Source organism: Parasteatoda tepidariorum, chromosome 2 (assembly GCF_982258835.1).
Source record: "Parasteatoda tepidariorum strain Cologne lab strain chromosome 2, Ptep-v5.0, whole genome shotgun sequence".
NCBI lineage: Eukaryota > Metazoa > Arthropoda > Arachnida > Araneae > Theridiidae > Parasteatoda > Parasteatoda tepidariorum.
The window spans coordinates 103,263,709-103,278,204 of NC_141756.1; the positions used below are offsets into that span (position 1 = coordinate 103,263,709).

Genomic DNA, 14,496 nt, shown 5'->3' on the forward strand with positions numbered 1-14,496 from the left:
GTTTTTTGTGTTTTACATTTTAAATTACACATTTTTAACAAATGTTTACCAATTTTTTCATCATGATTGAAGAGTTAACTTAAATAGTGTTTTTATGAAAAATACTTCTTCTAGTGAAAAAGCTGTGTTGTGATCTTTAAACAAAAAACTTTTGAAATTGAAAAAGCTGTTAATTCAGAAAAAAAAAACTGTTGAAAATGAAAATTTTAAATTTGCTGATAAAGCTACTACAGATTTTTGATTGTGTTAAAATTTTTACCATGAGAACATATGTAAATGTTTTATAAGTTATATTACTTTTATATATTGTTACCATTACAAATTTGGTTATTTTAATTGTGCTTCTATCAAAGGGAAGATTTTGCAAATGGATAATTTTTAAAATTTTTGGATTGTAACTAAACATTTTTGGCGAGGGGGGATGTAACATAAAAAGCTTCAACTAATCTTTTTATGTTAGTTTCTTTGCTATAAAACTTCATCCTAATTAATTATTCTATTTGAAATACTTTCTCACACTTTTAAAAGCCACATCCTGTTCTTAAATCTATTTTTGGCGCAACTATGCATTTAATTAAGAGCAGGACATATTTCCCTTGCTTTGTGTGGGAAACGCGCGATCTCTTTCATAAACCAATAGCAACTACTAAGATTTCCCTCTTTCCCTAAATTAAGACATTTTACGGATTTTACTTTGCAAGATTTTCCCTAACATATAACCAAGGAGCGCAACTTTTCGTGTGCTCTTTTACTCATTCTCATGACTGCTCTTGTCTAATAATTAATAAATAAATTTTGTACCCTCCTTCCCGACCTATGACCTGTTTTAATCCTTCCACTCGGCAACGACGTTATATATATATATATATATATATATATATATATATATATATATATATATATATATATATATATATATATATATATATATATATATATATATATAACACACACATATATATATACATATATATATACAACAGAAAATATTTCTGATTATTACTAAATAAAATTATAAAAAAATAATAAATTATTAAAAAGTATTTTTTGCCTAAATTATTCTTGGATAAACAAATTTTATAATTGTGTAGAGAAAATTTTCGACTCTAAAAAGTTCCCAAGATCTGACAAAATTGGCAAAAAAATAATAAATAAGTAAATCAAGAAGTAAAACTAAGGGTCTACAAATTTTTGGAGCACTCTCCTAACTGATCAAACTATTAGGATCATATTGCTTAGATTGCCGCCTCCCCGAATAGTTTTATGGTCAGAAATCCAAATCCGTTGAAAAAAAGGCATTTTTATTCAGAGAAAGTTCGTTTTTCCTTCCTGATTTCGTACTCGAGTCCCTTAGAATAGTCACAAAAGGTAGTTTGCTCACCAAATACCCGCGGTGGAACAAGGCCCAGAGTCTATTCCCCGCGCCAAACTCTTAAACGGTTCACCAAATACCATCAACCACTAGCAATTAAACCCGTTCTACACCTCTTCGCGGTTCGAGGGAGTAACATCTTTTGACGGCAAACGTAGACGGAGGGGACGGTGAACCGAAAACTGCAATTCTGTCTTAGTGTCTTTGGCGCAATACTGATTTTAGACTGTTGATCGAAAAGTTTAATTGATTTAATATGTCCGATAGTGAGGCGGAGGTAGAGGAACTGCATGAGATTTTTGAGGACTCTTTCGAGGATAGTCAAAAGGAGTGAGCGAATTCCAAAGCATTCATTTTTGAGAAGTTCAGTAGATTCATGAACACCAACACTGGCAAGAAAATTGGCCAAGTCGAAGCAGGACAGTTTTGGTCCATAGTTTTCGAACTAAGCGACATAGTTAATAGGCAAAATGAATTGCTTTCTTACACTAGGGGGTCCCATGACCAGACGGAAAAAGCACTGCAAGTTGCTTTAAAGGGCAAAAAGAAAAGAGCGCCAACGTACGGAGAGGTGATTGGGAAAGACGCCACATCTGGAGCCCCAGCAGTGAAAGCAGATTTCTGCATTATTATAAAGCCAAAGAACGAGAACGTCAAGGGTTATACCGTTCAGAAGGTTAAAGAGTACTTCGAACCTACGGACCTCATCGGGTTAAAGAGTATAAGAAAGACAAGAGACGGGGGTGCGCTCCTGAAAATGGAAAGGAAGAGCGACACAAACAAAGTTTTAGAAGGATTTAAATGAACCCCGTTGAGCAAAGACCTGGAGTGCCAAGAAATTAAGAGATTTAAGCCACGAGCCATGATTTATGAAGTTGAGGAGACTTTGAGTGAAGAGGATCTGGTTTCCAGGTTAGAAGAGACTAATAGAGAGATTAATGAGAAAGAGGTGGAGGCTTTGTTCTCAATCAAATCTAAAAAAAGGCGTTCATTGGGTAGTTCGTCTTGACCCTAGTTTTTTCGGCAAAATTGTCAGAAAGGGCAGCGTCAGCCTCGGCTGGCACACCCACAAAGTCAAAGAATACCTCAGGCCCTTGCGCTGCAATAGGCTCGGACACTCAGCAAAGCATTGCCAGTACGAGGAAACATGCGTCAATTGCTGCTTGAGTGGGCACAGAAAGAGCGAATGCAAGGAAAAGAGTTCATGCATCAACTGCGTCGAGGCAAACTCGAAGTTTCGTTTAGGGCATAAAACCAACCACAGCGTCACGCATCAAGGCTGTTCCTCGAACCAATGGGCAAAGACCATGATTCAAAAACGAACGAGATACAGAACTTAAGCCACCTACTCCTCATTTGTAAGCCTTTGGGCATACTCCTGCGACTCATGTAATATCAATTTTTGAGCTTCGCTCATCATTTTGTATTTTTGAAATGTGTTTTAAATTGATTTTAGTAATTTAATGTTTTTAATAAAACATGGTTCTGGGACAGGAGGCCTTGTGGGCCTATTGGTCAGAGAGTGATTGGAGTTCCTGGTGGCCGCTCGACTGCTGTCGATCCAGGCTGGTGCCGAGACTCGAAGTCTCCGCTTCCACCCGGCCTCATCGTGCAGTGTGTTTCCCTTCCTTGCCTCCTTTGCCATCCGCCGCTACTTGTGGTGCTCCTTTTCGAGCGTTTCTCGGGGCCTTGTGCCTGAGAGTCCACCTTCTGCTTGGCCTCAAATACTTTGCGGGTTCTTTCGTAACGGCGAGACATCAAATTTCTCTGCGTATGGGCATATTTGCCTGGGTCGCTTTAATCCGCCTCCTTTTCTGATTTCGCAACTTAAAATATCGTCCGCACTAATTGATTAGTATATTTGAAGTCACTCCCCTCGAGCCATTAACTGCTATAACGTGAAGATTTGATCAGTAGATTATAAATTATTCAGATCACTATTATTACACAGAGCAAATTATTATATTATTATTATTATTTTTTGCGTGAGTAGCTGGAAGTAGAAAGGGGAGCTGATGATAATTTAGTATTAGGTAGGTGAACTGATTACAAAGTATTTGCGATGGCTCAGGGGATAGAGTGTTCCAATGAGGTGATCAGGGTTCGAATCTCACCAAAATTCCTCTTTTAATGTTGTCTAGTCAAGTAGATTTGATATTCCAAACAAAAATTTAAAATATTTTTTAAATTAATATAAATAGAATCGAAAATTTTTATTTATTTTTCTTACAATGAATATTGACATAAATAAAAATACAATTTCTGGGTTACAAGGATATCTCAGTTATGGCTAGAAGACGAAAATCTCTTTTTTAGAGACCTACTGCCATTGCTGTTCTTACTGTTGAAGGCTGTTTAATCAAATTTTTTTAATATTTTATTTTGATAAATAAATATAGTTAAGTCGCAATAACTCAAGGGATAGAGCTTTCGCCTTCCAATGAGGTGAGGCGAATCCCGGCGATGGCTGGTCGATACGAATTCCACATCCAGTTTGCACCAACCACAGTGCTGACGTGAAATATCCTCAGTGGTAGATGGATCTTGGGTTCGAGTTCCCTTGCCATCAGGCTAACCGTCGGAGGTTCTCGTGGTCTTCCTGTCCATGTAACGCAAATGCGGGTGAGTTCCATCAAAAAGTCCTCCACGAAGACAAATTTCTCCCAATACTTGATTCAGAAGTTCCCTTGTATTTTGATTGGGTTCAAATTTACAAGGCTACGGAGTTGAACATAGCGTTTGAAATTGCAAAATTGTGAATTTCAAACAATTGCGATTTTCAATATTTTTCCCTACCATTCATTAGGTTTAGTACTATGCCCACTTCCTTCAATGGTTTTTTTTTTTAAATTGCGAATTTCAAACAAAAGGGTCATTTTTTTCATATGTTTGCACAAATAATTCTGAATATTTCAGTGTATATATTGCGTATATTAAATTAATTTAGTGAGAGCATTTCCTTACTTATTTATTCAAAATTATTTTATCAATATAGTAGTGAAGCTTTTTAAATGTTTTTTTTTCTACAAATCCTTTGATTGTACAATCCTTTGATCCCTACAAATTTTGAATCCAATCCAGAAGACAAGGGAACTCCTGGATCAAGTATTGGGAGAAATTTGCCTTCGCGGAGGACTTTTTGATGGAACTAACTCGCATTTGCGTTATATGGAGAGGAAGACCACGAGAACCTCCCATGGTTAGCCTGACGTCAAGGGGACTTTAACCCATGATCTGTCTACCATTGAGGATATTTCACGTCAGCACTGTGGTCGGTGCAAGCCGGATGCGGATTCGTATGGACAAGCCATCTCTGGGATCGAACCCGGTTCACCTCGTTGAAAGGCGAACGCTCTATCCCCTGAACCATCGCAGCTCAATGTCGGATATTGTATTGTATAAAGCTGACCTTAAATATTTTATCTCACATAAACAACTTAGAATTTTCATAATTACGTAACAACTGTTAAACCATGAACTGGCACTTGCTAAGTTCAATAGTTTCTGGAACAACATAGTCAAATATGACCTAGATATTTTCCAAATTAGAAATCTTGTAGAATATAAACTAGTTATTACTCGAATTGAAAACGTTTTTCTGTGCATTGCTAACGAAAAAGAATGATATAAGCATAAGAAATTTCTGTTGGTAATAGCGAAATGGAGCAGTTGCCATCAACTTTTAGTAACCATTGGCGACCAAGGCAATGTTGAAAAATCTTGCAGAATATAAAGAAGATATTTCCCGAATTGAAAACATTTTTCTATGTATTGCTAACGAAAAAGAATGATATAAGCATAAGAAATTTCTGTTGATGATAGCGAAATGGCGCTGTTGCCATCAACTTTCAGTAACCATTGGCGATCAAACTCCGGTTGAAAAATCTTGTAGAATATAAACAAGATATTTCCCGAATTGAAAACATTTTTCTATGTATTGCTAACGAAAAAGAATGATATAAGCATAAGAAATTTCTGTTGATGATAGCGAAATGGCGCTGTTGCCATCAACTTTCAGTAACCATTGGCGATCAAACTCCGGTTGAAAAATCTTGTAGAATATAAACAAGATATTTCCCGAATTGAAAACATTTTTCTATGTATTGCTAACGAAAAAGAAGGATATAAGCATAAGAAATTTCTGTTGATGATAGCGAAATGGCGCTGTTGCCATCAACTTTCCCCATACAGCAAATTTCGTCCTAAAGACATCCCAAAACATTCCGAACACTCCTGGAACAGTCATATCCGTAAAGTGTCAGAAGAAAGAATTTCGTAGGATGTCACAAATAGACAGCAATATGACAGGCCTTTCAAAGGAGTGTTTTAGGAGCCTTGTAGGATCATCGTTCAGCGCATGCGTGTTAACTTCAACTTTGCCGTTAATGTTATTTCTTTTATCCAGTGACAAGAGCAATTCCGCTAGTGAAATCTAAACAATAAGGTATTTGTAAGCTCAAATATCTTATTAGTTTCTTTTTTGTTTATCTTTCTTTTTTTTTTATAATCTATTTATATATTTGATTTATAAGTGTACTTGAACCCCGTCATTATCTTTAATATCTCATTTGCAATGTTTACATACATTACTAAATGTTTAAATGTGTGGTTTATTTAATTTTTCATAATTATTGAGGAAGTTTTACTTTTATTATTTCGTGAGGCAAATTTTTATCTGTTCTGATAACTCATTCTTTCTATTATTTTTGTTTTCTTCCTTTAAGTTCAACTTGTTATTTGGCATGTTTTTTTGGTAACCCTAAATTAATCATTTCTTCTAATTACAAATGAAATGACATTTAAATTATTTCAATGTTGCTATTCATCTTCATTATTTAGTATATTGTTATTTTACCATTTTTTACAAAGTTTTGTCTACAAATTGTCTATGAATGGTGTTTTCAATATAAATGTAAACAATAACAATCTCCAACTCAATACTTGCTACTGCTTATTCTGCTAGGCTATATTTTCAAACTGATAATTTTGTTTTTAACAAAAGAAATAAATTATATAATTTGTAAGCTCAAATCTGTTGTATTTCATAAGATAGTAACGATAAGTAATTCTAGTGAGTATTTGAAACTGAAATTTGAAAATTTGTTTTATTTCTTTAGAGATGCATTGCGAAAAAGGTGACATGGTTGCTAGATTTTGAATAACTCCCTTTTTTGGCAATCCTGATTTGGCCTCTTTCAATTTGTTTATTATTGTTTGTTCTTGTTGCAAGCTGTGCATCATCTTACGTTAGTGTTAGCACCTTTAGCATTGTAAACAGAAGTAATAAGTAATCAAATACCACGTTTACAAGAATCACAATGTTCTCTTGTAAGTTCTCAAAACACAATGATCGCGTTGTGAGCCAAATGGCTTTAAAATACACCCGAAACAGTAACCTGGAAGTATAGAGCTTGCAGCGTTCCCTTGTGTAAAGGGAATTTTAAAATAGGGATTTTTAAAGTTAGAGATACTTAGCCAAGTAAATAACCAGGCAAAAGGGCTGCAGGTTTTTTTTTCCCGTCCTAGTCTGAGTAAATTGCAGCATTTGCTGCAATGAATTCAATTTTTCTCCTTATATGATTGTTCATAATCAATCTGTCTTAAAATTAATAAAAAGTTGCAAAGTTATCTAACTATTATATTAAATTTAATCAGGCTATCAATTTTAACTGCTGAAGATAATTACATTATTTTCACTATCTCAGTAATTCATATCTTTTTAAAAATAGTTCTTAAATTATATTTATATTAATATTAGTTAAGTTTATTATTTAAAAAAGAATCATATGGACGCGATCAAAATGTCTATATGTGTAACTAATTTTATACAGAATAGTGTCTACATTTTCTCATTTTAATGTCATTGTTTCAAAAGCAGTTATTAGAATTTCTCCTGCTTAATGCTTAGTTTCATGCTCACTACTTAGTATTTCAAGAAATACTTTTTTTTAAAAAAATATTGAAAAGTTAATAAAAGTATTGAAAAAAGTTATTGAATCTGTAAGGAGTTTATTTTCTTTTAAAAAGTTCTTGTAAATATATTTGTCATTATTCACCTCTTGCATTGTGAAGCTGGTTTAAATATATGTGTTTACATTTTAATTCTTAGTTTACTTTTATAGATATATTTTAGGTAGGTATCTTGTGTTTCATAATATGTATTTTTTGACGGGGTTAAAAAATATTCAATGATCTCTTAAGATAAAATATTTAGTGCTTTAAAAGGCATATAAAACTTACTTGTAGTTGATCTGCATATTTTCTCAATTATTAAATTTTTGTTAACATTTTTAACTGATAATTGTGGTTGAAACATTTAATTAGTATTTACATATTTGTATTTTTACAAAAAAAAATTGTATGCTAAATTTTAGTATTGTCTTTTTCTTGATTCTCCAAAAGCTCGTTCTTTTACAAGGACAGATTTACGATAAACTATTTTCAGAATGAAATTTTGTTTTCTTTAAAATAAATTTTTATTAATTATATCATTTACATGTCAATTTGCTTTTTTAAAATATTTTTATTTGTATAATTTTTTTTCTTTCTCATAGTCTGCTAGATTGCAAAATCTTGATGGAACTGATTTTAAAGAACGTACAAGACAAGCTATTCGTCACATCATGCCTGATGATGTTGTTGAACTCTAAAGCTGGATGGGCAATAAAGAAAAAAAAAGATTTTTTGGTTACAGAGTGTCAGGTGCAATTATTGGTAATATTTAACCCCTGTTTTTATATATATATATATATATTATTCCATTTGTAGTTTGACAGTATATAGTTAAAATTTGTGTTGCTAAAGTTGCCAAACTTTTTAATATACTATAAATTTAGTATTCCATGAATTTTCAATGAGTTTATAAATTTCAAACATTGGAATAATTTATGAGTGTGTTGTTTGAAATAATATTGTTATTAGTATCACCATCTTCTTTTCCAGTCATAGTAGAATGGTAATCATACGATACTTCAGTTATCCAACACTTTTTTTGACTTGCACTTGTGTGTACTAATAGCTTTATCATTATTACAGTTGTTGTTACTAGATTATTCTTCTAACAATGAATCAAACATGTATCAAATCATTTTATTTTTTGTAAACTAGTATTAAGTTACGTATGATGGGCAATTGAAAAAGCAGCTTAACAAGGTTACCCCATAATATTTTCCCTGAGAGTAACAGAAATCTGGGCTTCTACTAATTTAGTTTGAGATACCTTTTAAATAGGTTCTGAAATAATTTTATGTTTATTCATGAAAATACCTACTGGTTTGTTTATATTTTCTTTTTGTTATATTTTAGAAGCTGTTTGCAGTGTTTTCACATACACTAAAGTAAATGAAGTTGGAAGCATTATTAGAGGCTGGTTGCGCCATGCTAAAGAAAGAAGAGTTTATTCTGTAAAAAAATTAAGGAAATAATAGTGTAAATAAAAGTTTCACTTATGTGATTCTAATATTGTTTATTTTTTTCTATTCTCATATTTATTTGCATACACTAAATTTATGCTGCAAAAATAGATAAATCCTTAAAACAAGTTACTTTTAATATTTTCAAGATACTGATTTAAGTATGCCTTCAGCTAACAATTCTTCAGCAAAACATGGCAACAGCTGTTTTAGTTTGTATATAAAAACAGATAATTTTCTAGATTTATTTGTTTTTTTAAATTGCATCATTGACACAATAACTAAACAATAAAGTATGTGATCCATAAACATCTATTTTGAGTTTTTGATAAAATGGTCACAACTTCATTTAAACTATTTATAATATAAAATGTTTTTTAGTAAATTTTGCAGAAGAATGTAGCAAATTCTTGTGCTTTTAAGTTTAAAAAATTAATTTCTTCCATTTCAATTGAAAATGGATTGCAAATCTATTGTTGTGTATCGATATCATTGGGAAAATATCTATGCATGTAAACTTCCATATCCTTCAAATGATTAACTATAATTTTTGTTATAGGAGTATCTTTTTTTGAAATATTGTTACTAATTATATACTCGTCAGTAAATGGAAACATTTCGAGCGATCCACTTTCCACTCTGTTCTTCCATATAAGAATTTTTTTAACAAAGGCCTCAAGTTTATTTTTTAACATAAACATATTAACGCAGACTCCCTGCATTGATAAATTCATATCATTGATTTTATCAAAAATATCTGCCAAATAGCATAGCTTGAGAAGCCATAAATTATCTTGAAAATAATCGGCCAAATTAGAATTTTGCTCTGTTAGAAATATAAGAACTTCATCTTTTAAAGTTAATAATCGTTTCAAACTTCGACCTCTTGATAGCCACCTAACTTCAGCATGTAGCAATAAACTTGTATAATCCGAATCCATATCAATGCACAAATTTTTAAACAATCGACTATTAAGTGCTCGACTTTTAATAAAGTTAATGATTTTGACTGCATCAAAAAACACAGTGTTTAATTCTGGTGCAATTTTTTTAACAACAAGTGCCTCTCGGTGAATCATACAATGTGTAAATGTAATATGATCATTTCCAGCTTTAACAAATGCTGTAAAACCAAGATCTTGTCCGGTCATTGCTGCAGCACCGTCCGTGCACACACCAACACAATTTTTCCAATTTAATCCTTCTTTTTCAAAAAACTCATTTACTTTTTTATATATATCTTTTCCACGAGTATGACCTTCCAGAGGACGACAAAACAGTATATCTTCATGAATGCTTCCCTCATAAATATATCTTACAAAAAGTAACAACTGTGCCATTTTTGAAATGTCTGTCGACTCGTCCAGTTGTATTGCAAACTTTGAGCTGTCTTTAAGCCTCATAAGAAGCTGTTGAAATTGATCATTGCTAATGTCTGAAATTCTTTTGGACACAGTGTCATTTGATAATGGAATTTTACTAATTTCAGCAGCATACTGTTTTCCATGAACAATTTCAGACATTCTTATAGCTGCAGGTAGTAAAAGTTGCTCTCCAATAGTAAAAGGCTTTTTCGTTTTTGCTATCAAATACGAAACTTCATACGATACCAATAGATATTTATCATTCAAAGTAACATACTTCTCCAAAGTGTTCATTTCTTTATTTGATGTTTGCAAAAGACGCTCAAAATATTCTATTGGCTTTTTTAATAACGTTGCATGTTTAGTATTCAAATGTCGTTGCAGTTTTGACGGTTTCATGCTTTCTGCAGCCAAAACTTCTTTGCAAATTAAGCACACTGGTTGTTCTTCATTGTTGTGAGAAGAGCATGTGAAGCCATACTGCAAATATGATTCGTCATATTTTCTTTTCTTTGTTTTGCTAGAAGTCGGATTTGAAGCACTGCAACTTGGTTGTGATGGCGTGGCAGACTTATTAGTTGGAATTTTAATTAGCCATTTATCCATGATGGTTAAATAATAATAAATAATTAAACAAAATGTAGTTGAACTTTAACGTAATAATTAAAAACACCAACTGAAAATTACACAGTAAATACACACATGTCACTACGAAGACAAAGCTGAGTCAAAACTGAAGTACAAACAGAAAAATAACTACACTCGAATCTTTACCAGTGCAATGACAACAAATTACGATCAGATCAACCCCGACGCATGGCGTGTTCAAAGTGTGCAGCGCACAAAGGCACCGTATCACAAAGACGCCGAAAAAGAAGCTTTCATTTATTTTTTTTTATTATTCTTTTATAAAAATAATATGCCGATTCGCCTAGCCTAGCTTGATTATGCTTCCGTATTGTATGTGTAAGCTGTAAGGCGACGCGGCGTCTGGGTACTTATAATCACTAAGTTATCTTGCAAACACTGACGCCGGCGGCCAGACATCAATGTCGAACGTTCAGTTGAAAATCGAGGAGCGCGTTGTATTTATTATTTTAAATGCTACTTCCATATTTTCATTTATAGGCCCTACATAACAGTTTTGCATTGCCACTTTTTTCAAAAAATAGTTATAATAAAACTACAATAGTATTTTGTATGATTTTTATTTGTATTTATATTTGTACGTAGTGTGTATACTAATTTTAAAATTTTATTTATAATGATTGAAAAGTATCAGATCTTTGCGACCCCCTTTCAGTAGTCTCACGACCCCCCTGGGGGTCGCGACCCACAGTTTAAGAAGCCCTGCCCTACATCAATGTTTTTTTTAAGGTCAAGTGCCACTGCCCGGTATACATTTAATCGGTACTTCGAACACTGATGTTTCTCCTAATCTATCCTCAGCAGATATTAAAATGTCGAATAAATATAATAATATCAACGAATTATTTACTATCAAATTGGATCTGACAAATATTTCGGACATTCACCAAAGTGACTATGGGATTGTTGACATTCACTAGTGAAAGTCATCATTCTCTTGATTTCGGACATTCGCGGTTTATATATACTTTCACAAAATGGTTTTTTTGTCTGATAGATTAATTAATATTGTATCAAATGCTGCAAAAACTGTAAAATTGCCTATTAACAAAAAATGCCCGAAAAAAATCCGTGGATGTTAGCTTCTCGTTTTATTTGTAATTTGACACTTGGCAAAAACGATGCTAAAAGATAAGAAATAGAATTAAATAGATTATTTGTAATAAGAGTTGGAAGTTTATCGTCAAAGTACCGATGTTTGAGTTGCTGGCACTTTATGCAATTAGTTAAGCACAACTTTTTTTTATTAACACTTATCGGTCTCAGAAGTGGCTCAAAATTTACTTCCAACTAAGCATTAAAAAATCTGTGATGGGGCTTTGCATATTTTTGAAATTATTTAGATGAAATTTAGTAAGAGCTTTTGCTTAACTATTTAATCAGAATTTGTTATCAAAAAATAATAATGCTTTTTGGTCTTTTTATTTAAAATCCTCATAATGCATTAACGAAATGATTTTCCAAAATACTAATGAAAATTCTTAAAATAGCTCTCATTAAAGTCCTCTAGATGTCTAGTTAAAGTACAATTGGTAAAACATCTGTTTTAAGAAAATTATTTGTCAGTCTTGATTAATGCAAATAGTTTGTTATCTATAAACAAGGTGCGTAGCCAAATCTTTCAACAAAAAATAAGCAACTTTTAAGTACTTTTTAAGCATTAAAAAATATTTTTAAGCACTATATACATTAACAAAATGCAAAATAGTTTTCAAGGACTTTACATGATCATGATAAAATAACTAGTTTCTGTCAAAGAATTATTTTCTTGACTATATTGGCCTTTATAAAATGATTAAGAGATTTTTTGGTTCGATATCAGAGAGTGGAAAATGAAGCCTAAAATAGGGAATATTTTGAAAACTGCAACAGAGTTAGTTGCACATGAGAGTGCAAAAATCTCACCGAAACCAGCTCAGTGGATACACGATACACATGCGGACTTGCAAGTATTTCATCAAACATATAAAATGATTGGCGCTTTCTTACGCTATGAACCGACGGTACGCGGAAATAGATCGTTGAATGAATAGAACAATGTGAAAAGCACGCTTTTGCATAATACGTGGCGAAAATCGACATGATAAAGAAAAAATCTCATTTTGGAAAAGGGAAAATTAAGCACTTTTTAAAAACACATAATGAAAAAATGCACCTTTCTTTAAAAAACGAATATCGAAAATAAGCACTTTTTAAAAACGCTACGCACCATGATAAAGTTCTTAACATTAATATTGTGACCTTGAAATGTTAAACTTTTTCATTATTTCCCCTTATAGTATGTGTTATAGTATATCCGATAGATTTAAACAACATTTTTAATACTATTTCAACCCATTAAAAAGAGCATTTTTATAAGCTAACAAACAAACATTGTCAACAATGTTTCGATTACAAGAAAGATTCATTTTTTTTAATTAAAAAAAATCAAAACTTACTATGGTATCAGTCAAATGTAATTGTTACACAACAATCAAATACAATTTTGCAATTATTTTGCAGAATTGCAAACAATGACATACTTCATTGCAATTTCGAATACTTAATTGTTGCGTCAGTCAGAGACTTGCGAATTCACAGATTCGTCGCTGAAATTAATTAGATGAAAGTCGTTTTATTCCAAGTATGTTTTCAATTATTTTAACTATTTTAATCTTTAGAACATTTTCACTCGCAGTACATTCTTAAAATAAATTAAATTTGAAGGGAAAACTACCGTGCAAACTAATTTTTGGCCATATATCAATCTACATACTGTTTCTGTTGAGCGAGACATTTTAACCTTGCATAGCGTATTTTGCAGACTTCAAATATTAGCAGACCTGGCTTAGCTTTTTCAAAACTACGTAACAACTGAAAAATCAAGATATGTTACTTACGACATTCATCTGTTTTGAGTCCCACATCGGATTGAGATCGTAGTGACACGGTTCCTTGTAGAACACACCTAAGCCAAACATCACTGGTAGCGGTCCTTGATAACTGAAAAGAAAGAAGTAAGCTAAAGAAAATACCGATTTTTGATTGCCAATTGGCGCTATTTGCCATCAACTTATAGTAATCGTTGGCGAAATTATTCCGACTCAATATTTTTAACAGATTCAAATTACTACATTTGTAGTTTTTGATTCAAATTGACATTTGTTATTCATATTCCGTACATGCCAAACAGCAAGTCATAGCTCCCCTCACTTTTTGAACTGTTACTGAAATAACTACTGATTTTAAGCGTAATTTGGATAATTAGTCAATATCATTGTAAATTAAATTTGTCAAATCAAAAATGAATTTGTAAAGTTTTCCTATCACTTTATTTATCTGAAAAAATATCTTCCGCCTATAGAGGAAGAAGTTAGCAAGTATGATTCATGAGTTAGTGCCTGAACACTGTACCCAAGCATTCTAAATTTTTTCAAAAGTACCTCATGAACTGGTACGTAAATAAATCTCTTGATTTTCAGTATAAGGTGGTCTGATGTTTCAGATGTTTTTATTTATTTATTTAGAATAATATACTATTTTTATAACTGCTCTAAGTTTGCAACTAGTATTAGTTATGATTTTTAGGTCAAGTTTAGCCTATCTTTAGCCAGCGTCCTCTATGTTTATTCTGAAAATGGTGCAGAACGTAAATATGGACGGAAAAAAAGCGTTTGTGGTCTAATTTTTAAATATTTAAAAATTTTACTCCAATGCTGCC

General features: G+C 32.2%; 2 protein-coding genes and 1 long non-coding RNA gene across 3 annotated transcripts in view; 1 reads left to right on the forward strand and 2 right to left on the reverse strand.

The window, feature by feature from the left end:
• Snoo (Sno oncogene) overlaps positions 1-14,496 on the reverse strand; it is a 441,297-nt gene that overhangs the window by 299,698 nt on the left and 127,103 nt on the right. Inside the window, exon 2 of the mRNA XM_087157925.1 lies at positions 13,676-13,778. The gene's annotated coding sequence lies outside the window, so the exon portion shown is untranslated. The remainder of the gene's footprint in view (positions 1-13,675; positions 13,779-14,496) is intronic.
• LOC147815964 (uncharacterized) lies at positions 6,848-8,831 on the forward strand. Its single transcript, XR_015430969.1, has 2 exons — positions 6,848-8,086; positions 8,678-8,831. It is a non-coding gene; the product is annotated as an uncharacterized LOC147815964 (long non-coding RNA).
• Positions 8,929-10,754, reverse strand: LOC122270979 (zinc finger BED domain-containing protein 5-like). The gene is made up of 2 exons (XM_087156675.1): positions 10,011-10,754; positions 8,929-8,988 (listed from the first exon to the last, which is right to left on the reverse strand). The coding sequence occupies exons 1-2, from the start codon at positions 10,752-10,754 to the stop codon at positions 8,929-8,931; spliced, it is 804 nt and encodes a 267-aa protein (XP_087012801.1).